The following is a 25,544-nucleotide window of genomic DNA, read 5'->3' as shown; positions in this document are numbered from 1 at the left end:
GTACTTTCTCTTTTCGTCTTTACTTCATTCTTTCTTCCCCACCTCGACGTTTCTGCAGGTCGGTGCCACGTACCTTTGGGTATTTTATATCCACTTTCTCCAGGTTTACGAAGGTTCCTCAGGATGTTGTCACTATGGATGTTAATAAACATTCCAGCCAGGAAAAGCACAGCACCTGCAAATCGAAAGAAGACAAGTTTGTTTCATTAAGAGTGGAAGGTTAAGCTCAACGATAAATATTAGGATTTCCTGTTACACAAACATTCCCAAATCGTTGAAAGAGACTGTATATAATTGGTATCGTTTTACATTTTGGCATACATTATGATTTCGTCACCACAACTTGCATCAATTTAACATTTTTAGTGTGAAAAAGGGAAAAGACTTATTGTGTTTTGTACCGGCCATGAAACGTGGTCCAAAAATCCAATCGGGAGGGTAGTGCAGGCAGTACAATAGAGAGTGGCTTTGGAGGTATCCATTGATGGTGCAGAATGTGGCCGCAGCCAACATGATGGAGATCTGGCACGGTCGGCCGCGGAGTCGCAACGCATAGATGAAAGTTCTTTTGGATACCGAAACAAAGAAAGAAAAAAGTGACAAAAAAAAGAAGACGTTTTGGACAAAGTGGCAAAGAAAAACTTCATTAAATTTAGTTAGTTTGCTTTCATTCATAATTAACATTGCATTGCTTCTTGAATCCACTTCATCTACAGTGTACACACTGGGCATTTGGAGGAAAAGTTGTTTTACTGTATTTCCTTGGTAGTATGTGGAGCTTATGTTGGCAGGATGGCCTCGAGGTATCAGGTACGCACACGCTCCTCTGAGCTGTCGAGCCTGTGTTCAAATCTCGTTACAGCTATGAACTGTCATCCTGGTGTTTTGCATGCAGGGTGACGCATCAATGTGTGTCATCCCTCGTATGGATGCTAAATTGGGTGTCCCATCCACCAGAATTAGTTGGTGGACATTAAAGATCCACGGCGAGTTACGCCGGCCCCAATGGCCAAGTTCTAAATTCCTGCCCTGACTGACCAATGGGAAGGCAATGGTACAACACTTGGAAAGGAATGGCTTTAGGATCACCATCTTACTATAATTCACAAAATATCCGTCCGTCTGTCCGTTGGAAGGTAACGCAAAAATGGCTGAACCGATCGCAACGAAATTTTGGCTGGGTATTCCTAGGACCCCCTGGGAGCAAAATAGGCTATATTGTTTTTCCAATTTTTCCAATTTTCCAAACACAATGGAATAATATTTACCGATATGAACAGTGATGTGGCTTTTATTGAAATTCTACAAATACTGTTTAGATTTTGATGAGAATTACGAACCTGCAGCGAGTGGACACATGACGGCAATGCGCGGGTTTGATAATATCCCAATACAACCGTCATTCAATCGTAATGTTAAATCGTTAAACGTTAATCGTGTTAATCGTTTTGTTAAAGTATCAATTGATGATTGGAATTTAGTGAATACAATTACGAGTTTGAATTCGTAATTGTGTTCACCCAACCGTACGGAACTTCACATCAGGATTTAAATATTTGTTTATGTCACGAATGTTGTTAAAAGTTTATTTTTCATATTAATGTTATTTAATTTGTGATTGGAGTTATGCTGTTTGGAATTAAAAAAGAGATATCGAATTCAAGTGAATGACGACATGCCGTGATAGTTTCTACATTCCAAGCGTGATATTCGCAGATCGCCATTCGCCTTCGCCATTGACTGGGTATGGAACACACGTAGCTGTTTATTTGCGAACAGGTAGGTTTTTCATGGAAGTCCTTCACGAACTTGCTGTCCATGTCTGACGTGCGACTGAAGGTGCTACAGGAATGTGGAATTTATTGGTTTCATGCTTTAGCATTCGTCGTTTCTGCATTGTCTGTTTGCTTCTGGCCTCCCACCCGTGCGTAGCACGGGTACCTCACTAGTCACTCTAAAAACAGTATGGTGCAGCACTTCATATGGAACCTGTGAAGAGATTATAAGATTATACGATGTCCATATCATCAATTTCTGGTGATCAAGATAAAAGGTTACCTCGTGGTATGTTTCACCCCTGTCTTGGTAAACACCTGCCATGTACATTTAACTTGCAGGCCTCAGTGCTTTGAGTAAAGCTTTGTAGTGGCTCCATCACATTCCTTGTTTCCATGAAGCGTTAAAGTTTCGCAAGCTGCAGTTGTTGTGTTGATGAAAGAATAGTGCACTAATCTAATGGATGAATGGAGCATTCCAAGGTGAGATGAGTGACTATTTTTAAAGAGCCATGTGGATTAATTGAGAACTTTTTTGTTTGCGAAAGAGATAAATATTTAAAACGCATGCAAGCCTGAATTTATCATCTGAAACACAGGTGGGAAATCCTTTCTTCTCAAGCGCCACCTCCTCGGATTATATTGTAACATTTTTAGTTGAGGCTCATAAGATTGAGTTGGTGCTGGAATTTATCCTGGTATTACTGATGGGGACAAAAGTTATGGACGAGTTATGGCTGAACTTGTTGGACGAGTTGGTTAGGTGACGAGAACAAGCCAATTCGATTTTGGTTCAGGTCCGAATCCAGATCCGGTCTATCAGTGGATACAAAACGTAAAATTTTCACCAGGCGGAGGTTTGCGCTCTACCGAATGTCGTTGTAGTTTGCTTTGTCTTATCAATCAATTCAATTTTAGTCTTATTGAAGTCTTAACGAATGAGGGATATTTGTTCAGAAAGTTATTTTGAGTATTCTTGGATTTATTTGTTTAATCCTTTTAAAGTATCTGATTGGCCTCCCTAAAAAAATGAGGCCTACCCAAAAGTCTGCTTTCAGTTACAGCCCTGCTACATAGGAGGAGACAACTCCAAAAACAACATTTAGCATAGTAGTCACCCTGCTACTCCCTACACGTTTCAGGTATGGCCGGAATTTCTCTCCCTCCAGACATCCTTCTGTCCTTACTCAAGTTGTTTTGATCAATCTTATCTCTACTGTTGGTGACAATGTTCACATCGAGTACCGAATCAGCACAATGTTACTTTTGTGTTTCCTGCGTCGTCATGCTGTATTGTTGATGGTGTCTGAGTATATTTCCCCACATGAACAAAATGTTAACAAATACTGGGTTTTGTTACCATCAGCGTTTAAAGACAGATAATCTTAGTGATGTGATCGTACTTTCACCCTTCAAGAGTCATCAATGTTGACAAACAATATATAAGACAAACAAAAGTCAGGTTGACGCGGATCAACCGTAAATTGTAGTTTTCATTGACACTGAAAGGTTGATTTCCCTTTGTGGAATCAATTCGTCTGTTTTATTCCTTAAATGCCTTATTCTTTTTAGGTCATGTCATCTCGATTCTCGAACAGATGAACTTGTAGAATGGGCCGTGATGTCCGGATGTCAGTAACGGAGTCCGTCCGTTAACTTTTTGCTATTTTTGCGACTCCTCCCTCATCACCAAGCTGATTGTTCAAAAACTTGACACGTGAATACAAGACAGTGGCGCACACAAGCACTCAGGCTTCGATTTTTCGATTTCAGATCATGGAGACTTCCGGGAGGGGGGGGGGGGGGGGGGTTGGGGGAGTGAGAGGGGGGAGGGGAGTTGTAGGAGGTCCCTCATTGCTCTAAGACTCGTCCCTCATTTTTATCAACCGATTGCTCTAAGACCCAGTACTAGCAACTTCACAAGAATGGCGCCGCCTTTGTCATCACACTCAAAGGGGCGTTTCTGAAGGAGGAATTTCCTCCTCCCCATGGATGCCGACCTTTGGGGATTGTCCGTCTATCCTTTTAAATGTTGAATGTCAAGCAAGAAAGCAGCACGTACCATTTTTAAAGTCTTTGGTATGACTTGGCCGCGGTTGGAACCACCAACCTCCCAGACTTGGAGCAGACACTCTAACCATTATACCAGAGAGACTGCTTCAAGACAAGCGCTAAGATAGTCAGATACACTAGTAAAGTTACTTTGCTAAGATATCTGGCTGTCCCGCTCAGGGAGATCCTCCATTAGATAAGATCCTCCACTTGGCCCACCTATGCCATTCAGCATTCATTGGAACCCCAGCCTCAGCGAGGGCGACCTCACTTGTACCCACAATTTAAAATTACATCATGGTGTTTTGGATATCACTAAGTTATTTGATATCAAGTATTTGAGAGTAAGTATTTGAGAAAGCAAATGAGATCCAAGGCTACGCAGAGCGAAAGGAGTACCACAACTTTTTCCCCGGTCTGAAAACGGTTTACAGACCCAAACGAAACGGTACTTTCCCGATGAAGACACTGGACGGTGAACTACTTACTGACAAATCGCTAATCCTTGCACGCTGGCGAAGCCACTTCTCCGACCTTCTGAACAGATCATCGATAGTTCATGATTCGGTGATCAACGAAAACGATCAGCGTCCAATTCAGAACCACCTGGCACATCCACCAACACCAAACGAAATCGCAAAAGCTGTGAAACAGGTCAAATGTGGAAAAGCCCATGGTTCGGACGGTATTCCGATCGAGCTGTTGAAGTATGGAGGCCACGATCTGGTTACAGCGTTGTCGGTGTTGTTCAATGAAATTTGGGAGGCCAGGGATGTTCCTCAAGAATGGCGTGACACAAAATTAATCACCTTGTTCAAAGGAAAGGGCGATCGCTCAGATTGTGGAAACCACCACGGAATCTCGTTGTTGAGCATAACAGGCAAAGTCTTCGCAAAACTGCTGCTCAATCGACTGGTGGACAATATCAGTGAGGCAACGCTTCCGGAATGACAGTCCGGTTTCCGTTCAAATAGGAGCACAATTGATATGGTGTTCGCAGCGAGGCAAATCCAGGAAAAAGCAATGGAACAAAACCAGGATTTGTACATGGTCTTTGTCGACCTGACGAAGGCCTTCGACACGATGAACAGAGACGCACTCTGGAAACTTCTTGCTCGCTATGGATGTCCAGACCACTTCATCAAGTTGCTGCGGAGTTTTCACGACAAAATGAGAGGCAAAATGGCGGTAGACGGGGATGAGACGGACGTATTCAGCATTACGATGGGAGTAAAACAAGGCTGTGTGCTTGCGCCAACCATGTTTGGGGTCTATCTAGCGGCAGCTATCGAGCGTGCCTCGAATGATCTGGAGCCTGGCGTACACGTCCATTCTCGTGCTGACGGAAACCTCTACAACCTCCGACGTCTAAAAGCCTACACAAAGACCAAGACCATGGTAATACATGACCTGCTGTTTGCCGATCATACAGCCTTGATTGCCCACACACAAGAGGAAATGCAGCGTATCGTTGACCATTTTGCTGAGGCCATGGAGGCGTTTGGTCTGGTTATCAGTTTGAAAAAGACCGTGGTTTTGTATCAACCAGCGCCGGGAAGCCCGTATGTTGAACCAGCAATTACGATTGGGGGTCACGTATTGTCAGTCACAAAAGAATTCACGTACCTGGGCACGTGCTTATCGAATACCGCAACCATGGACAAGGAAATCGACCAAAGAATCCGCAAAGCGAGTGTTTCGTTTGCCCGACTCCACAGCAGAGTCTGGAAAGAACGTGGGCTCAAAGTGAACACAAAATTGGCCGTATACAAAGCAGTTGTCATCCCCTCTCTCCTGTACAGAGCCGAATCTTGGAATTGCTATGCACGCCACCTTCGCAGACTGAATGGCTTTCACTCCCGATGCCTACGAAAAATTCTAGGCATCCATTGGTCCGATCTCGTGCCGGATACAGAAGTACTCGAGCGAGCTGAAATGCAATCCATCACATGCACCCTGCAAAAGGCCCAGCTCCGTTGGGTCGGCCATGTGTTGAGGATGGACGCAGACAGGATCCCACGTTTTATTTTTATGGGAGAACTGCACGAAGGAGAGAGATCAGTGGGCCGGCCCAAACTGCGTTTCAAGGATACACTGCGTGCACATTTGAAAGAATGTGACATCCCGCTCGACAATTTACAAGCTCTGTCCAGTGATCGACCGAAATGGCGTAGCTTGATCCATACACGATGCAACTCCACGGAAAAGGGTCATATAGATGCCGCCAAAGAAGCCCGCAGAAAGCGTAAGGAACGCGAGCGGCAACCGGTGCCTGCTGACTCTAAATGGGTTTGTACAACTTGTGGACGTCGATGCAAATCGGCACTCGGACTGTATAGCCACAAGCGGGTTCACAAGAATTGAACACCAACGCCGTAACGGCGGGGCGACATGATGATGAAGTTATTTGAAAAGTCCTCCCACAGAAAGATCGTATAGAGAGCATTCATAACCTTAGGACGCCATTGTATATGAAGTCTGTCTCGCTCTTCCTCTCAAATCTTTAGAATGAGGGAGAATTCCATCCAATAACAAGTATAGTGACGTGGATATTTGCCATTACCAAGATCTATTAGATTCATGTGCAAGAGTCTCTATCAAGTCTCTGAAACTAATGGTTACACACCTATCAGGATTAGCAACAACTTATAGACATTAAAATGCCAAATAAAATATTGGCTTCCTTCAACTGCAGTTGCATGCTTCGGAAACGTGACTCCAGAGAAACTGCTGGAAAATATGAGAGAAAATATGAAATCCTCATTCTCCTTTTTATCCGGCGCATGTGCAGAGGGAGGCAGGTTAAGCAATTGGTTCAAGTCTGTCCGTCCGATCAGTTTATGATCGTCGGCTTATGGTCGAGGAGCAACTTATTTAAATCAAATGTTCTATTTTGAACACGAATCGAACATGAGTAGGAAGGCAAGTTTGCCATACTTTGTCTCTGAATTCGTCACAATCACAAAATTGAAAATCATTCCAAACTGGAAGCTTACTGTTTTTAAGGACGTCATAAAGGACACAAACAACAGGAATGAATGACTAATGTGACATGTCAGATAAGGTGATGTAAGAGACAATCAGGTTAAACGGCGGTAAAACCGGGAATTTATTTACATGCCTCTAAACCTCTTTAAATCTTAACTTAAATTTAATTATTTATTTGAACACTGTAGAACACAAATCGCCTTCATAATACTTCCAAGAACCATGATATGTATGTATATATTTTGTCGCGATCCCGGCTGTGAAATGGTTCCCAGCACGGAATACGGACGTTAATGTCCGGGCTTCAAGTAGTCCACGGAGTGGACAGAGAGAACTCAATAAACACAATTGTGTTTTAATCGGCCTTCTAGGGGTAAGGCACGATGCTTTATTGGCTCGATCACAAAAACCATAAATGGTAACAGAATGGAATACACTGCACAAAGCCTGCAGGAACTGTCGGCCCCAGAAGCTCCAAACAGGACGCAGGCAAGATCACTCGCGGTTCCAATCGACGATCTCCGGGACTCGGAGGGTAACAGAGTGGAATACACCGCACAAGGCCTGCAGGAACGGTCGGCCAGCAGCTCCAACACGACGCAGGCAATATCTGACTCACGGTTCCAATCCACGAGATCCGGGAATCACTCGTTCTCTTCCGGAGTTACTCACTCGTAAAATACAGAACGGTAAACGATCAGCCCAACGCGGCTGTCGTGAAGATTAAGGGAAATCCCTTTATCTATTTCCCACTCGGAGCCTTCGAGAGTCGCGTCCGTTGCATAAGATGGCGACCGCCTCTCTCGACTCTCCACCAATCACGTGCCGAATCGCCTCCCGATCGCGTGAGGCTCCAAGGAGGCCACGTCACGCGGTGGGCGGGGCACCAAATCTGGGTGAGAACAGGTGGTTTCACCGGTGGTTTCTCACAGTCCTCCCCCCCTAAGTAAAAACCCCGTCGAATAGACGGCGTTTTTAAAACCAGTATTTGTAGTAGGTGCAAATCACATGGCAAGATGATGGCGGTAATCGCTAACAGGCAATTAACGCAATTAACAATTATTAACACTTATTAACAACAATAACGCAACAACGCAACAATACAACGCAATGCAATAGCGCAACAATAACGCAATTATTAACGCACAGGCAATTAACAGGCATTAACAGGTTAACAATGAACCAGTTTGGTTTTTTTTTTTTTTTCACACACAAATTTTAACACCATACACCACATTAATATCTACCCTACAAGAGTTACACTTCACACAAAGCACAATAGAGAGGCAAGGGGGCCAAACTCAAGTTGGGGGAAGCGTTGACAGGAAGGAAACGGGCCGAGACCTAGAGCGGCGGGTACTCCTCCGGTGTCGAGAACAACAGTCATATGCGTAATGACCCCTTTCACCGCACTGGTAACATCGATCGTTCGGGTCGAAAGGCCTGCGGACCAAAGGGCGTCTGAAACGAGGCCGCCGCGACATGCCATTCGACATCTCGACGCACACCCGCGATCCGCAAATTAACCTTCCATCAAGGGCTCTGACCGAATCTTCAGCATCTCGTGGCTCTTCAAACTCAACAACTGTAAATCCAGGTGGGTTTCGAGCAACCCATACGTTGCGGAGTGGTCCGTAATGTTCGAAGACCCTCCCTAGCTCGGCTTTCGCTGCTCCATTGCCCAGGTTTCCCACATATACCTTAGCATTAGCGTTCCTGCTGAATCGCGACATGGCGGGAGCGGTCCCTGAGGAGCACGGCACCTGAGGGTGGCTTGACGGGAGGCTCGGGTGGACTTCAGCTGACGCAACGTCACCGTCGGGAACTGGAGTCGAGGCGCTAGGCTCCTCGGGCCAGAGTGAAGATATGTCTGACTCCGCCACTCTCTCCGCCTGTTTACTCTGGGATCTAGTGACCCCCCCCACAGGTCAGAGTCAATGACTCCTCCCTGGCCATGGCATCATTGCCAATCAGCAAGGAGACCCCGGGTATCGGGTAGTAGGGTACCACCACACAGGTCACTGGACCCTTAAAAATGTCACTCCGGACCTCGAGGAGGGCAAGGGGATACCGGCCAAGAACCCGGTCAATGCCCCGAAGGAGGGTATACTCGCCGGTATAACGCATCTGAGAGGCCGGAACTACCCCCGCCCGGAGAACACACCGTGTCGCCCCAGTATCCCGAAGGTATTGGGCCTCAAACTTCAGCATCGAATCAGGGCCACCCACTAAGGCTGTCCCTGAATAATCCTGGTACAGTGGATGAATGGAATTAGCCTCGGTGGCAGTGACCTCGGTCACCGATGCCACCGTCGTGTGCGAGGGCCCGGCGGATGAGCTCCACTGATCTCCCTCCGACTTAACAGGAGGGTTGCCTCGGTAGGCCGGACTAGCGGGATTAGAGAAGCAGCGGTTTTCACCGTGCCCCACGCGTTTGCAGAAATCGCACCAGGGCCCTGCCCTGGTCTGCGGCTCGCGACCGCCACCAGTGGAGGGCATCGGAGAACCCCTCCCCTCGATCCAGCCGCCGGGCAGACGGGGGGCGGTCTTGATCGCAGACTCCTCCGTCTTACGACGCGACTGCGTGACTTGCAGCATTTTGCACGCCAAAACATGTTTATCAATAAGGTTGACGCAGTCTGCCAAGGAAACAGTGTCTTTGTCGACAAGAAACAATGCTAAGTCAAGCGGAAGCTGTTGATCGATACGGTAACGCACCAGGAGTTCCGCAACCGCTTGAGGTAACTCAACCTTGCTCCCCTTGAACCATCTCTGCAGCTGTTCCAACAAGGCCCGCGAATGTTCCTCATAGGTTTGACTGGACTCACGAGTCCAGCTGAAAAAATTTCTCCTATAAATACATGCGGACACCGCATAGGCGTTCAAAATCTCGGCCTTCAATGCCCTGTATTTGTTTGCGTCCTCGGTTGCCATCCTCGCATATACCTCCCTCGCCCTCTCAGATAGATGGCTCACAAGATGGCCGACCCACAAGCTCTCATCAATGCCACCGGCAGCCAACAACTTCTCCGCCATCTCCAGATACGCTTCTGGCTTCGTGTCTCCCGTCCAGTCCGGCAAACGAACATGAACAGTTTCCGGGACTCTTGCAGCAGACCCCTCTGCCCGCGGTCGTTCAGTCAACATTCGCAACTCATGCTCTCTGACGCGTTCAGCTTCTGCTGCTGCCTCTGCTGCTGCCGCACGCTCTCTCTCTCTCTCACGCTCTCTCTCTGCTGCCGCACGCTCTGCCTCTGCCCTGTCATTCTCCCTGTTATACATGTCAAGTTGTTGAACCGGAGTCAGCCCGGTCCAGAAGGGCGAACGCATGCATTTAGTCATGATGGAATCGCTTCCTAACATCTCGGGTTGAGTGACCGGGTCAAGGCTGCTTGCGTCGCTCACATCGCCACCCACGTGACTGTCAACATGATCAGGTTGAACTCTCACTTCTCTGGTCGACATAGCTTGGCTACGAGTTATCATAAGACAAGGCACAAAACACAACGCTCAAACACAACGCTCTGTTGGGGAAATACGACACGAACTACACAATATCACCCGCACATCAAATTGCCAATGAGAAAAATACCACGTACAAATACTCACGTTTTTTTTTTTTTTTTTGTCGGTTGTTTGGAGGGATCCGAGGCTCACTTATTCTGCAGTGAAGCACCACCCAAGACAGCGTCCTACGGCGAGAAAGTTCCTCCAAGACGGCGTCCGCTGGTGAGAAGATGCAGAGAAGATGCAGATGCCGAATTCCCGTCTCAATTCGAATGTCTCTCACTTGAAAGATCCTAGGACGAGCAACCCATTTGTCGCGATCCCGGCTGTGAAATGGTTCCCAGCACGGAATGGGAATACGGACGTTAATGTCCGGGCTTCAAGTAGTCCACGGAGTGGACAGAGAGAACTCAATAAACACAATTGTGTTTTAATCGGCCTTCTAGGGGTAAGGCACGATGCTTTATTGGCTCGATCACAAAAACCATAAATGGTAACAGAATGGAATACACTGCACAAAGCCTGCAGGAACTGTCGGCCCCAGAAGCTCCAAACAGGACGCAGGCAAGATCACTCGCGGTTCCAATCGACGATCTCCGGGACTCGGAGGGTAACAGAGTGGAATACACCGCACAAGGCCTGCAGGAACGGTCGGCCAGCAGCTCCAACACGACGCAGGCAATATCTGACTCACGGTTCCAATCCACGAGATCCGGGAATCACTCGTTCTCTTCCGGAGTTACTCACTCGTAAAATACAGAACGGTAAACGATCAGCCCAACGCGGCTGTCATGAAGATTAAGGGAAATCCCTTTATCTATTTCCCACTCGGAGCCTTCGAGAGTCGCGTCCGTTGCATAAGATGGCGACCGCCTCTCTCGACTCTCCACCAATCACGTGCCGAATCGTCTCCCGATCGCGTGAGGCTCCAAGGAGGCCACGTCACGCGGTGGGCGGGGCACCAAATCTGGGTGAGAACAGGTGGTTTCACCGGTGGTTTCTCACAATATATATATATATACACTAGCTTGGCTCGGCTCGCTGCGCTCGCCTCACCAAGCGTCGTTACTGAGGAACGGGCTTATTTTAACTGAGGCTAATGACTGTACCTGAGTTGCTGTGTTGTCATGATTTGCACCAATCATAATACAAACAATTACTTTGCACAAATGTATTTGTTGTGTTTGTGATATTACATTTTTATAGGCAATTTCGGTTGAAGATTTAGGTTGAATGTTTTTTTTTTCAAGAAAGAACCCCTCAGCACATACCTGGAGGGGGGGGGGGGGGGGGGGGGGTAGGTGCAGGCTGGAAGTTTGGGACGATTATACCCCACCACCACGTAATTCAAAACACCTCACCACCAAGTAATTCAAAACACCTCATCACCACGTAATTCAAAACACCTCACCACCACGTAATTCAAAACACCTCACCACCACGTAATTCAAAACACCTCATCACCACGTAATTCAAAACACCTCACCACCACGTAATTCAAAACACCTCATCACCACGTAATTCAAAACACCTCACCACCACGTAATTCAAAACACCTCACCACCAAGTAATTCAAAACACCTCATCACCACGTAATTCAAAACACCTCACCACCACGTAATTCAAAACACCTCACCACCAAGTAATTCAAAACACCTCATCACCACGTAATTCAAAACACCTCACCACCACATAATTCAAAACACCTCACCACCACGTAATTCAAAACACACCACCACGTAATTCAAAACACCTCACCACCACGTGATTCAAAACCACCACAACGTTATTAAAAACACTTCACAACCACGGAAACAAAAGTTTGAAGGAGTCGTTTAGTGACAAGACAAGACAAGACAAGACATGACAACAGGACACAGGACAGACGCTGCACAGATATATAGATATACAGACTTGGCATTTAATATGGAATATATATTTTTTCTTGACTTGGGTTTACTTTCTGAACTCAGTATATCAATCTGGTGAGTTTATTTTACCCTTCGGTGATGTCTTTTTGAAAGAACCATGTCACTGATTGTCTTTCGCAACAAGAAGTCAATAACAGGATTATATCGCAGGTGGCGTGACAAAATGTAAGGACAGGTACATTTGACGATTGGCTTCACAATCAGGTATATAAAGGTTGTTGCGTTCTGTATTAGTGGAAAACAACTGCTGAACGTCTACAAAAGTTATTTCCACTTCCTCTGGAGATGGTCCGTCAACTTGACAATGCTGTTTGTCATGGAGTGGTGGCTTTACGAAATCCTGGCATGAAACAGCGTGCTATTGCTCGGCAGTATGGCATCACTCATGGTCAGGTGTCAAAGATCCTGAAACGAAATGCTCAGAGGGGTGTGCCTACTCCAATACCGAGGCCAGGACGTCCACACAGAACCACAAGGAGAGATGATCGCCAGCTGCACCGGTTAGTCTGCAATGGCCGTACCAAGTCAGCTAATCGGCTTAGGGCTGAGTGGCAGCAACTGACAAATGTGCCTGTATCCAGAAGGCTAGTCAACCAACGACTGGTTCAAGCAGGCTATCCTGGCAGGCGTCCCCTGAGAAAGCCACGCCTGACCAGACAACACAGCCAGCGCTGATTGCAGTGGGCCAGAGAGCACCATCAATGGCAGCCAGGACACTGGAATCACGTGACCTTCAGTGACGAGTCTAGATTTCTGGTCTATCGTCAAGATGGCCGCGTCCGAGTGCGCAGACAAGTGCATGAAGCCCACAACGAAGATTGTATAGTGCCATGAGTCCAAGCTGGAGGTGACGGGGTGACCGTTTGGGCTGCTTTTCATGCAGGGGGCAAAACTGACCTGGTTGTTCTGAATGGAAACCGTGCGAACCAGTTCAAGTACAGGGTCATTCTGGAAGAAACATTGCTTCCATTTGCTCGTGCAGCCTTTCGAGGAAACTTTGTCTTCCAAGATGACAATGCACGGCCTCATCGTGCTCACATGATCCAACACTTTCTTTCTGACCATGGTGTAGAGCATATGGAGTGGCCTGCCATGTCCCCGGATATGAATCCGATAGAGAACTTGTGGGCAGAATTAACGCGTCAAATCGACAACTTGGACCAGCAGCCGACCTCTGTGCGTGAATTGCAGCAGGCTATTGTCACTGCATGGCAAGCGATTCCTGTCCAAACCTTGGCAAATCTCGTGAACAGCATGCCTCGACGTGTACGTGCTCTCCTGAATGCTCGTGGGGGTTACACGAAGTACTGAACTGTAATTTTACTGTCCGTAATCCCAGTCATAATTTAGATTTTGTTTTTGTTGAAATTTTTTTTGGCTAATGTGCAAAATAAAGAGATACTTCTGGAAAACGTACAGAAGTTTAACACAGTACTGTCCATGAATTGAGTTCGATATCAGTTTACATCACTTTCAAGGATCAATTTATTTGCTTCGAAATGTCAAATGTGGTTTTTGTTTCTTTTAAAGGTCACATTAACAAAATCTAGAATAATTTCAACATAATTCCAATGAACTTTTGGTTCTAAGTCATCTTGAAAAGTAAGTTCACCCCCACAAAAAAAATATTCCATATTAAATGCCAAGTCTGTATATATATATATATATATATATATATATATATATATATATATATATATATATATATATATATATATATATATATATATATATATATATGTAGCATGATGGCGTTGCATGTGAGTAGGTACAGTATAGGGGGTCAAGAGGAGGCCGCTGATATGGTCATGTGCGATGCCGATTGACGCTGCATTCTATGGTGATCAAATACGCCTCCATCTCCTAAATTGCGACTCAACGTCATCTTATTACAGTGTGTAAGGGTGCTGCATCCAACGTGTTGACATTACTTTTACCTCCATCCTCCTTCCATAGTTAATTTACTCAAAGATGACAACGTTGTTATGCACCAATTTATATGATAGGTCATGTGGACCCATAACAGCTGAAATCTCATGGAGGTATTATACAGTAAGAAGCAGGTAGATTTTGTAATCACCAGGAAGACGTCATACACAGTTAATGATGAAGACAAGGCTCTGCTCTGATAAAATCACCTGTGAAAGGAAAAGAACAATGTTGAAGAATGGATATCGTGACATCACAAGTAATAAGAAGGAAATAGTCCTTGAGCCAACCGGCCATTTTTTGAAGTGAATGCTCCGGCGGGGGGAGTAATTCTCATTATGATTTTCCATTAGACCAATGTCTCAAGTGTCAGAAAAGGTGTGATGGACATCTGAGAACGGTAGCTTAGTGCCCGGATGGACGCCATCTTTGAAACCACCCAGCTCGAAAATGCCCATTTGGTGGGGTACATTGTTGCACGTGTATCTGGACTTCTATACTAGCTATCGATGTGCGGTTGACGACTAAATATACGTCCGATGTGTACCGTCTAAATAAAAAATAATATGAAGCATTTTGTTTTAGATTAATTATTATAAAAATCAATTATCGAAAAAAAATCATATATTTTTCAATATTTTATTATTAGACTTGTACTTTTTTTAGTGAAACAACACTGGTATGATTTTCCAAATTATGCATTGTGCTACACCGTTTATCTGTCTATAAAAATAACTCAAAAACTAAAACATATCATCCACCACGAGTGTACACAAAAAATATATGAAAAGGCATGCACTTTCCACAAACCGAAACTATGTCAGTTGGAATTTCCCACCGATAATCAACCCACAGAACCCAGTGCCGAAAGTGACGTCAGTCTATTCTATATCTATATTCTATATTCTATATCTCAGTCTGAGATTTGTTGCGGTGACCTGATTAATTTCTGAGGGGGGGGGGGGGGGGGGTGGCTTAAGAACTAAAAGTGAACATGTTAGATGGCGCCACATACAACTCTATTATAGAGTTGTATTGTGGCGCCATCTAACATGTTCACTGACTTGGATGAGTATGTCTATGTAAGCTGGCGAGCTTTTCGGATATCGGAGTAATCTAACGTCAGTCTTTTTGTTCTTTCAGCTGAGATGGCCGGTGTCGAGGCGAAACGGGCGAAGATTGAACCTGAGTCCGGAACGTGCATCCTGTGCAGCAAGAAGTCGCCACTCTCTGAACTAAGCAAGGCAGCGGGCAACAGTTCTTGGAAGACATTGTGTGACGCAGCCGCAGTTAGAAACTTTTATCCAATTCTAAAGCTAGTCCAAGAAGGCGCAGTTGAACTTCCTAATATTCCAATATTATACCATAGGGCTTGTAGATCAGACTTCACTCACAAAAACCACCTAGCTACTTTGACCAATGCAGCTAGAAGTTCTTCAGTTGATACTGGCGATGCGGTGCGACGGCAATCATCACGGGAAGAGACAGGATCAACTTCAACGGTCTACGATGATAAATGCATTTTTTGCCAGCATGCTTCAAAATTCATAAAAGGCAGTCGTACCCGTGAAACAGTTGTCTTGGCTGTTGAACTTCGAGCAGATAAGACAATAAGAGATGCTGCGACAGCTCGCAATGATGAGAGAGTTTTGGCATTGACTACACGAGATATGGTTGCAGCTGAGGCTCACTACCACTTCTCCTGCTATAGAAACTACACACGGCCCCAAAAACCTCAAGTAGAAACTGACATTGAAGATAATATCGAGAAAAAAGAAATGATACGATGTATATTCAATTTCATTCGCACTGACTTGTTCTTGAACCCGAGGATTGTTCCAATAGTTGATGTTGCAACAGATATCCTGTCTTCAGATACATTTTCAGTTGATGTTCGTGACTCCATCAAGAAGAATCTGCAGCGCACATTACAAAGAGAGTTTGGAGAATCGCTCATCTTCTTCAATGTGAAACACCGTGTATACTTGATGCCCGATAATCTGACAAAGCGAGAGATTGCTGCAGAGTGCGTAAACCTGAAAGCAGAAGTGAAAGCATTTGAACGAACGGACGGTGAAAGTAACATTGTGCGTGCAGCTACTTCACTGCGACACCAGATCAAAGATGCTCATTACAATGAACGTTGGCCGCCTCAGCCAGCAGAACTCACTTCAGATTACGTGAAGATACCAGATTCTCTTCGTGTATTTCTGCATACTTTGATTTGCGGGAGTGGGGGTAGCTCTGCGCGTGCCGACACACTGGTATGGTCGATGGCTCAAGATATCATCAATGCTGTACACCGGGGTACCATCAGAACATCGAAGCATGTCCTACTTCCGTGGGTCATGAAAACGCTCACCGGTAATACAGAGGTCATCAGAATATTGAATCGACTCGGGCACGGATGTTCGTACACAGTTCTGGAAGAAATCGAGACAGCGCTATGCATAGACAAATTAGCAAGTGTGGAGAAAGATACAGTACCACTTCCGTCACATGTGCACCCTTCGGTCCCGACTGTATTAGCATTCGATAACATCGACAGGCTAGAGGAATCGCTGAGTGGTGGCGGAACATCGCATCGCGTCAACGGTATCATCGTCCAACCGAAGTCGCAGTCGTGTTTGCCGCCCCAACCTCCATCGGCAGTATCCAAAGCAGATAAGAAGCGATCTATCCCGTCATCCAGCGATTTAGTTCCAATATACAGCGGTGGGAAACGAGAGGGCCCACCTGCAATCAAGCCTGCAGATCTTTCTGACACTTGCAGGCGCAACATCCCTTGCGCAGCGCCGAAATCACGTATGGATTATGACTCGCATGCTGGAACCATGCGACCAGACAATCAGTTCGTGGACTGGTTTCAACATCATGACTAGAGATCGTGTTCAGGTGACGGAAGATGTAGTTGGCTACCTGCCGACTATAAACGCGCCTGCCACAGATATGGCAACAGTGCAAGAAATCCTCAGAGAAGCTCTGAACATCATGTCATCACTTCAGCTTGAGCGTATACCGGTGGTGCTAGACCAGGCACTATTTGCTAAGGCGACCGAAATAGCATGGAAAGATGTCGATCGATATGGAAGAATCGTGCTCATGATGGGGAACTTCCATACCATCTGTAACTTCATGTCGAGCATTGGGAAACTGTTTGGAGATGCAGGCCTTCGGGATGTAGCTGTTGAGTCAGGAGTAATCGCTGAAGGTTCCATCAACAGGGTTCTGGAAGGCAAGCAATACAACCGTGCTGTGCGACTCCACAAGTTGATGTACGAGGCACTAATGCGCATCATTTGGAAGGGCTTCCAGGTGTGGATAGAAAGCAATCATCCTGACAAGGAACCCCAGATTCGAAGCACTGACCTCAAAATTCGCAGCATCAAGGAGGATGTTTGCCACGAGACTCTCGCTGCTGCTCTCGATGATGATTCATGCGAAACACATGGAAGGTCTTGTGGAACCAGCCGAGAACGTTGACAAGCGAAGTGCAACAATAAATTGATGCGATGGCTCTCATACAAAAGATGCATGGCGAGAACGACACGTTCGAAGAACTATCTGACCGCATCCTTGCTGCAGCGCTTCACGCTGGTCAAGGCAGTGAGCGCATCGATGTTGTCTTTGACACATACACAGAAGAATCCATCAAAGCAGCTGAGCGTGTGAACCGCGGTTCAAATGAAGGCATCAGTTTCAGCGAGATCAGACCCGCACACAAAATCATGAACTGGCGGCGTCTCCTTGCTTGCAGCCAGACAAAGGAGAAACTGGTTGTGTTTCTGGCGGAGTCGTGGAAACATGAAACAAATCGCGAAAAGCTAGGCAACAGAACACTGTATGTCACCTGTGGTGAAAAATGTCTGGTACTGACCCGCGATAGGTGGAAGTTGGTGCAAGCACTCGAATGTAGCCACGAGGAAGCAGACACGCGTATGTTTCTCCACGCAAAGCACGCCGCTACCCACTACAAGACGATCATCTTAGTGGCAGATGACACCGACGTTCTGATCATCAGTCTTCATCTCAGCAGAACCATCGATAGTCAGCTCTTCATCAGACGAGGAACAAAGGTTCGAGTCAGAATGATCGACGTTGGAAAGTTGGCTGCGGTATTGGGGTCTGGAGTTTGCAGTGCATTGCCAGGGCTTCATGCATGGAGCAGGTGTGACACTGTGAGTGCTCTGGCTAGCCAAGGAAAGATAAAGGCTTTGAAGCTTGTGCAAGCGAATGAGCTGTATCTTCAAGCATTCACAGATCTGGGATCTTCGTGGAATGTACCAACAGACGTCTTCAATAGCATTCAGGCCTTCACGTGTCAGCTGTACGCCAAGAACACGAAGATCGTCGGTGTTAATTCGCTCCGTTATCACATGTTCTGTGCAAAGAAGGGCCAGATCGAATCTGGACAATTGCCGCCTTGTGAAGACTCCTTGATGCAGCATACGCTTAGGGCCAACTATCAGGCGGCTATCTGGCGACGCAGCCTTGAAAACCTACCAGACGTCCCAACACCATCAGCAGGACATGGTTGGGAACTCGATGATGGCGGTTCGCTCACAATCCGATGGATGGCGGGTCTACCAGCTCCAGATGTCGTCTTGAATCTCATCTCATGCACATGCAGAAGGACGTGTCGACCGTCAGATTGCTCCTGCATACTGAATGGGTTGAAGTGCACTGTTGTGTGTAAGCTGCAGGGATGCTCCAACATGGTGCAGGATGATGCTATCGTGGCTCAGGATGCCAATGACTCTGATGGCGACTCTGATGATTAACTTTGTGTGCACTGTATATTGTATAGCATATGTTGTTCTCTATTATAATGCAGGCCAAATTGCCTGAAAATCTTTATAGACAGATAAACGGTTTAGCAAAATGTATAATTTGGAAGATCATACCGGTGTTATTTGACTAAAACATGACATGTTCAATGATACCTCCGCTTGCTTATTAGGAATATACATCGTATGGTGTTAAAATCAGCTCCATACGTCTTTCCAAACTCTAGTAATGAATAATTAATATAATTGGCGGCCATTTTGAAATCCAAGATGGCCACCAAAGTGCAGATTTCCTATGTAACAATTTCCGCCTGCTTATTAGATATCGTATGGTGTTAAAATCCTCTCCGTACGACATTCCTAACTTGCGTTATCGTCAGAATAGATAATGCCAGCGGCGGCCTAAGTCATTTTATGCCTCTTTACATTTATTTGTTGTAAACTCGTGGTGGATGATATGTTTTAGTTTTTGAGTTATTTTTATAGACAGATAAACGGTGTAGCACAATGCATAATTTGGAAAATCATACCAGTGTTGTTTCACTAAAAAAAGTACAAGTCTAATAATAAAATATTGAAAAATATATGATTTTTTTTCGATAATTGATTTTTATAATAATTAATCTAAAACAAAATGCTTCATATTATTTTTTATTTAGACGGTACACATCGGACGTATATTTAGTCGTCAACCGCACATCGATAGCTAGTATAGAAGTCCAGGTACACGTGCAACAATGTACCCCACCAAATGGGCATTTTCGAGCTGGGTGGTTTCAAAGATGGCGTCCATCCGGGCACTAAGCTACCGTTCTCAGATGTCCATCACACCTTTTCTGACACTTGAGACATTGGTCTAATGGAAAATCATAATGAGAATTACTCCCCCCGCCGGAGCATTACTTTTGGTCTGGCTCAAGGACTAAAATGTGTGCGGCATCTTATCACAATAATAACGTTGTAGTTTCTAGCCTTATCCTCGAATACAGCCAACCAAGTACGGTTGTGGTCCAGTGGACGAGCCACCTGGAAAACGATACCCCCACCCAGGTACCCCCACCCAGGTATCCCCACCCAGGTACCCCCACCCAGGTCATACTATCCTCTCAACTAAAGTATCAAACAAGCCCAGTTATGCCGATGTTAGACTTTCGGTCTTGTTTTTACATCACTTAGTAGAACAATATCAGACGCTAACCGAATCAACATTGTAAATGGGAATTGCACATGGGATCCCAGCATTATGAACCAGGGAACACAGAATGCAGGACAACCTATTACTGAATAATACAAATAGACTTGGTGAAACTTCGCAAATGCAAATACTGTAAAAGAAAGGTGAAATTGGGATGAAAGTGGAAAGAAAGCACAATGCTGAATGTCCTAATGTGACCTAACATTCCAGCTCAACTAGGTGTCTCTGAGACCCAAATCAAATCGTTTGGTCTCACCGTTGGAAGTAATGACCACAGAACATGAGCAGCAACATAATGTTTGGAAGCGCCAACTCCCTGGACGTCGTCAACAAAAGTGTGGGGACGAGAAACGAAGGGAGCTCTTGCAAAAGCCAGGTTAACCGAGCCGGCAGCAACAGCACGGAGTCGGTCGGGTTGTAACGGCCATAGGTTGAAGCCCGTCGTTGCTGTTGCCAGAGTAGCAAAACAGCACCAACGGTAAGTAGCGTCGAGAAGGTGAAGATGCATGGCTCATTGCACTCCATTAGTGTTCGTGTTTGTTATCAAATAATGGCTGTGTGTCTTGGGAAAGTGCAAGGTCTTATGCTGTCGAGGCATGGCCTCACCCTTTTAGGAGGAACCAGGGGAGGGGCTGGGGGGCACACATGCGACACTCATTGGAGCAAGTGTTAGTTGACGTAACATGACTGAAGTTACTTATGGTGGGTGTGCATGGGTTGGGCAATGAATCGTGCAGATGAAGGCCGACACTGGCAAATGCAACTTGTTATTTGGCATAAAGCAACAACGCACGCACAAAGCTACACAGGCATGTACCAGCTCGTGTTGGTTCAAGATTCATGGGACACATTCCAAGGATAAGGGTTATGTAGCACACACACACACACACACACACACACACACACACACACACACACACACACACACGCGCGCACACACACACACACACACCAAATAATTTCTGAATCATTATATTAACATTTAAAGGATGTTGTAAACTATACTAATCAACTTTATCTTCATCACAAAACTCAAAACAGTTGTTCACCTAAAGTAAGAAGTTTACTAACCTCTAAGCAAATGATAGATTTTCCGACTGCCTGGATTAACAGGTGAGCTCCGTTCTTCATAGAGGTTTCGACCCTTTCAGTCCAGAACCTCACCAAAGTTGGGTCCACAATTCCATTGCCATGGGTCTACATCAGTACATCCTCAACCTCATCTGGGATGAGTAAGTCAGCCAACCCGGCATTGCAAACTCACTATTCGAGCTTTTTGCGTTTCACTTTACCGATAGATGTTTAGCACCATATATACACAAAGAATTAAGTTAAGCACCCCTACACAACGAATTAAGGTAAGCACCCCCTAATATATATTCTTTGTGTATATGTATACATTGGCATATATTCTAAGGTATGTGAGATCAAATAATGATTGGTATGACATTAGCAATTATCCATTGATGAAATGCAGATGAGTGCACTCATCTGTGACGCCCATCGCTCGTGCAGCACGTGTTATCATCCACGTGGTCGTGATTTTCTGTAAATGCACTATCATAACGGGTTATTGCAAGTCACGCCTGAGCTCGTGTGGGGGTTACATGGTCATTTTCTCGTAATGGTGGCTCGTAGACGGTTGTCGGACGGAGAACGATGGCGGATAATAGGCATGATCGAGTCCGGAATGTCCAGAAAAGCTGTAGCTCGAACGTTTGGTTACCACCATTCGGTGATCAGTCGGTTGGTGCAGAAACACCAGGAAACGGATGCGGTGAAGGACCGCCCAAGGTCTGGAAGACCTCGCGTGACAACAGTCCGCCAAGATAGAGCGCTTTTGAGACTGGTGCGACGATATCCCTTCGCCTCGAGCCATTTCCTGAAGGACAACTGGCTGCCCAACAGAAGGCTATGTCACCGTACCGTGAGGAACCGCCTGAAATCGGCCGGTTTAAGGTCAAGACGAGTGATCAAGCGTCCAAGGCTACTCGAACGACATCAGAGGGAGCGTTTGGCATGGTGCCTAGCGCGACGTGGATGGAACATCCGGTCTTGGAGGCGAGTTCATTGGTCGGATGAAAGCCGGTTCTTGCTGTACGTGACAGATGGGCGTGTTCGGGTGTGGCGCCACAAAAACACCGCGTATGCACCTAAAAACATTCAACCAACGGTACCCTTTGGTGGTGGCTCGATTATGGTCTGGGGATGCTTCTCCCATGACTGTAAGTTGGACCTGATAACTGTGCGAGGTAACCTCAACGGAGAGCGATATGCCGAGGAAATCCTGAATACCACCGTAATCCCGCACTTCGATGACCACACCCTCGCCAGCAGACCTATCTTCATGGATGACAACGCCAGGCCTCACCGTGCGAGACGCGTCCGAGCCTTGCTGGAGCAAGGTGCTGTGACAACCATCCCCTGGCCTGCGTACAGTCCTGACCTGAACCCCCTCGAGCACGTTTGGGACATGTTGGGACGACAAATTGCGAAGATGGTCCCTCCAATAGCCAATCTGGATGAATTGGAACGTGCATTACATCGGGAATGGAACAACCTGCCACAGCAACGCATACGACGGCTTACAGGGTCTATGAGACGTAGGGTTGAGTCAGTGATCCGATCACGTGGGTCCTACACACGTTATTGACGCAAAGATCGCTAGAGGTCTTCTCAGAACAATGACTGTACGTTAGAAAACATAAACGTCATCCACACTGTCCGTGATGGACCTATAGCTCCATACTTAAATTGAGGTGCAAATATGCCTAAAATTCCCAAAAACTTTCACCTTAAATTATTCAGAATAAAATATTGAAAACGGCATGATTGTTATGTTTTTATGTGACCATAATATCACTTCTCCAGAAAATATAGCAATATCATGGGTATATTACACTGTTTTGACGACAACAAACTTGTAATGTGCGAGGTTGTAAAAAAACGGGGGGGGTGCTTAACTTAATTCTTTGTGTATATATATGTTTAGCACCCAATACACACACACACACACACACACACACACACACACACACACACACACACACACACACACACACACACACACACACACACACACACACACACACACTGACAACTGTAGGATTGGCTGAGTATGTAAAAAGTGCAACAGACTTCCGAATCCAATTTGTAAGCAAACACAAAGACAACTATAAAGGCGCTCGCACTCGGTAGAGCGCATTCCTCCACCAGGTTGAACAGTTTATGTTTTGTACCCTGCTGATAGGCCGGATCTGGATTCGGACCTGAACCAACATCTAATCATCAGCTTGTTCTTGTCACCTAAGCATGTCATCGTGTTATATATCACTTTTCGCCCCATCTCTCAATGGTGAGAAACTCACTTTAAAAATTAAATAATTCTTGGATCCGAATCCATATACAGATCTTCACCAAAGTCGAATCGATTCATCCTTGTTGCACACCCAACAAAGTATGTCGAGTAATCCTCTGGCACATTTGCAAAAATCTCAATATCCCAGTTCCAGAAAACTCGTGGAAACATGAAGCAAAAGCAATCGCTGAAAACAAGGAATTAATGCTCACACATGACTTAATGATCCCAATAGAAAACAAAGCATTGCGATCAAATATATTACCGAGGTACAAGTACAAAAAGGAAAAGAAAGCATTACTAATTGAGGTGTATGTTCCCAGCAATAATAGTTCCCAAGCCTAAACAATGCAGAAATCAAGAAAATGACCAAATGCCAATCCTTCAAAAATGAAGTGAAAAGATCCTGGAAGATGAAGTGCGCAAAAAAAATTGTACCAGAAATTATTGCAGCAATGGGATGGCATATAAAATCGGAGAAATGATAAAAAAAAGAACGTTACAGAGAACTAAAAAGCCATTCCTGGGAATATTACGACAAACAAACCGCAGTTGGAAGCTGTCCGAGGCTCGGTGACGATATTCAGAAGAGCCCTCGGAACAAAACTTTGTGAACAAGAAAACTTCACAAACTGGTCCATGAATCATGATCCCTTACTGAAACCGAGGTGGATACTTTGAGACCTGGGAGGACTCCGTTTTACCTTCTGAAACCCACATGTGGAGATAACAACCAACGACACACACACACACAAACCACCGAACAAGAATTACATCCCAAGATTCAAGACGGAAATGAATGAATGTAAAAAAAACGTTTTTGTGTTCAATGTGCATATTTTTTATCAAGCCGTGGAACAAGAAAATCTGGAATGATTGTGCAGGTGCTTTGGGCTTAAGAAAAAAAGAAACGATATTCTGGCCAAATACATTCATATTTTGAATATTTAGATGGTAAAAAGAGCTAATTTTGAACTGCATTTTTCATCACGTTCACGTTGATAGATGAAAGTAATATTTAATAAAACAACACTTCAGTTCTGTGTTTTGGTGTGCTGTTTACACTTCGACGGTTGTGTAAATAAAACCCTTCCACTAAATCTCAGCACAATGTCCAAATTTGTGTCAAAGATGCAAAAATTCTACATCAATAGATCCTCAACCTCAGCTGTGTTCAGTCAGTCGTGTTGGAATCCTGCGGGGGTTGTAGAAGTCGTCGTCCTCGTTCATTATGCAGCGAGTGAATGCGGGTTCCCATCAGTTCTCGCAGTGGTGTGGCAGTGCCGCTGATGCAGTGCCCCCTGTAGGTGAGAGCAGGAATTTGGAAGTTGGCCATGGTGCCAGCTATAGCTCGTCTACTTTACGCAAAGGACACAATGGGATCGTTAAAATCCATCAACTAATGTCTGGAGATGGGATACCCAGTTTAACGTCCATCCGAGGGATGGCACCCACATTGATGAATCACCCTGACTGTGAAACACAATGGTGACAGTTTATAACTCTGCTGGGCCGCGATTCGAACCAAGGCGAAACAGGTCATAGGTGAGTGCACTGTGCGATGGTGTATATGCGGTTACGAACTGAAGGTTGACAAAGGTGTGCTAACCGCTATGGGAAGAAAAAGCAAAATTGATGCTTCAGGTGTTTGGCATCCCTTGATCAGATGACTGTGTGCTGCCCAAAAAGTCAGCTTTACTTTGCTTCTCGTGGAATTTAGTACACGTTTGTCAACCTTCAGTTGAGCAAACAAAACAAAACACGTAGAGCGACAATCAAAGTACACTGCCCGATGCCAATGAAATAAATAACATATCCTCCAGCTTGCGACATTGCCAGGGCTCCTTCGATGCCCGGAAATGCCAGTGTATTACATGGAGACGGAATTGGGAGGGAGCGGTGTACAATAATTAATTGATTAATTGCAAAATCAAAATAAATTAATAATGATCATAAAATGATTCATTTCTTAATCAATTGGCTAACAGCATACCTAAACCACCACTGCTTCGTACGAATTTA

The 25,544-nt window shown here is 45.5% G+C and overlaps 1 protein-coding gene across 4 annotated transcripts in view; it reads right to left on the bottom strand.

Annotated features, from left to right (window-relative positions):
- LOC137426475 (3-oxo-5-alpha-steroid 4-dehydrogenase 2) overlaps nucleotides 1-25,544 on the bottom strand; it is a 63,222-nt gene that overhangs the window by 14,987 nt on the left and 22,691 nt on the right. For 2 of the 4 annotated variants that reach the window (XM_078779398.1, XM_068115040.2), the window contains exons 2-3: nucleotides 402-565; nucleotides 74-175 (exon numbers count right to left, since the gene is read on the bottom strand). In XM_078779398.1, coding sequence (XP_078635524.1) covers nucleotides 74-175; nucleotides 402-565 — 266 coding nt within the window. Of the gene's footprint in view, nucleotides 1-73; nucleotides 176-401; nucleotides 566-20,420; nucleotides 20,760-25,544 lie in introns of those variants that run through there. The other 2 variants (XM_078779399.1, XM_068115041.2) reach the window with 2 other exon arrangements.

Source organism: Myxine glutinosa, chromosome 5, assembly GCF_964187855.1.
Source record: "Myxine glutinosa chromosome 5, kmMyxGlut1.1, whole genome shotgun sequence".
Taxonomy (NCBI): domain Eukaryota; kingdom Metazoa; phylum Chordata; class Myxini; order Myxiniformes; family Myxinidae; genus Myxine; species Myxine glutinosa.
Note: the sequence above shows the minus strand (reverse complement) of the source record. Positions and strands in the feature narration are given on the sequence as shown.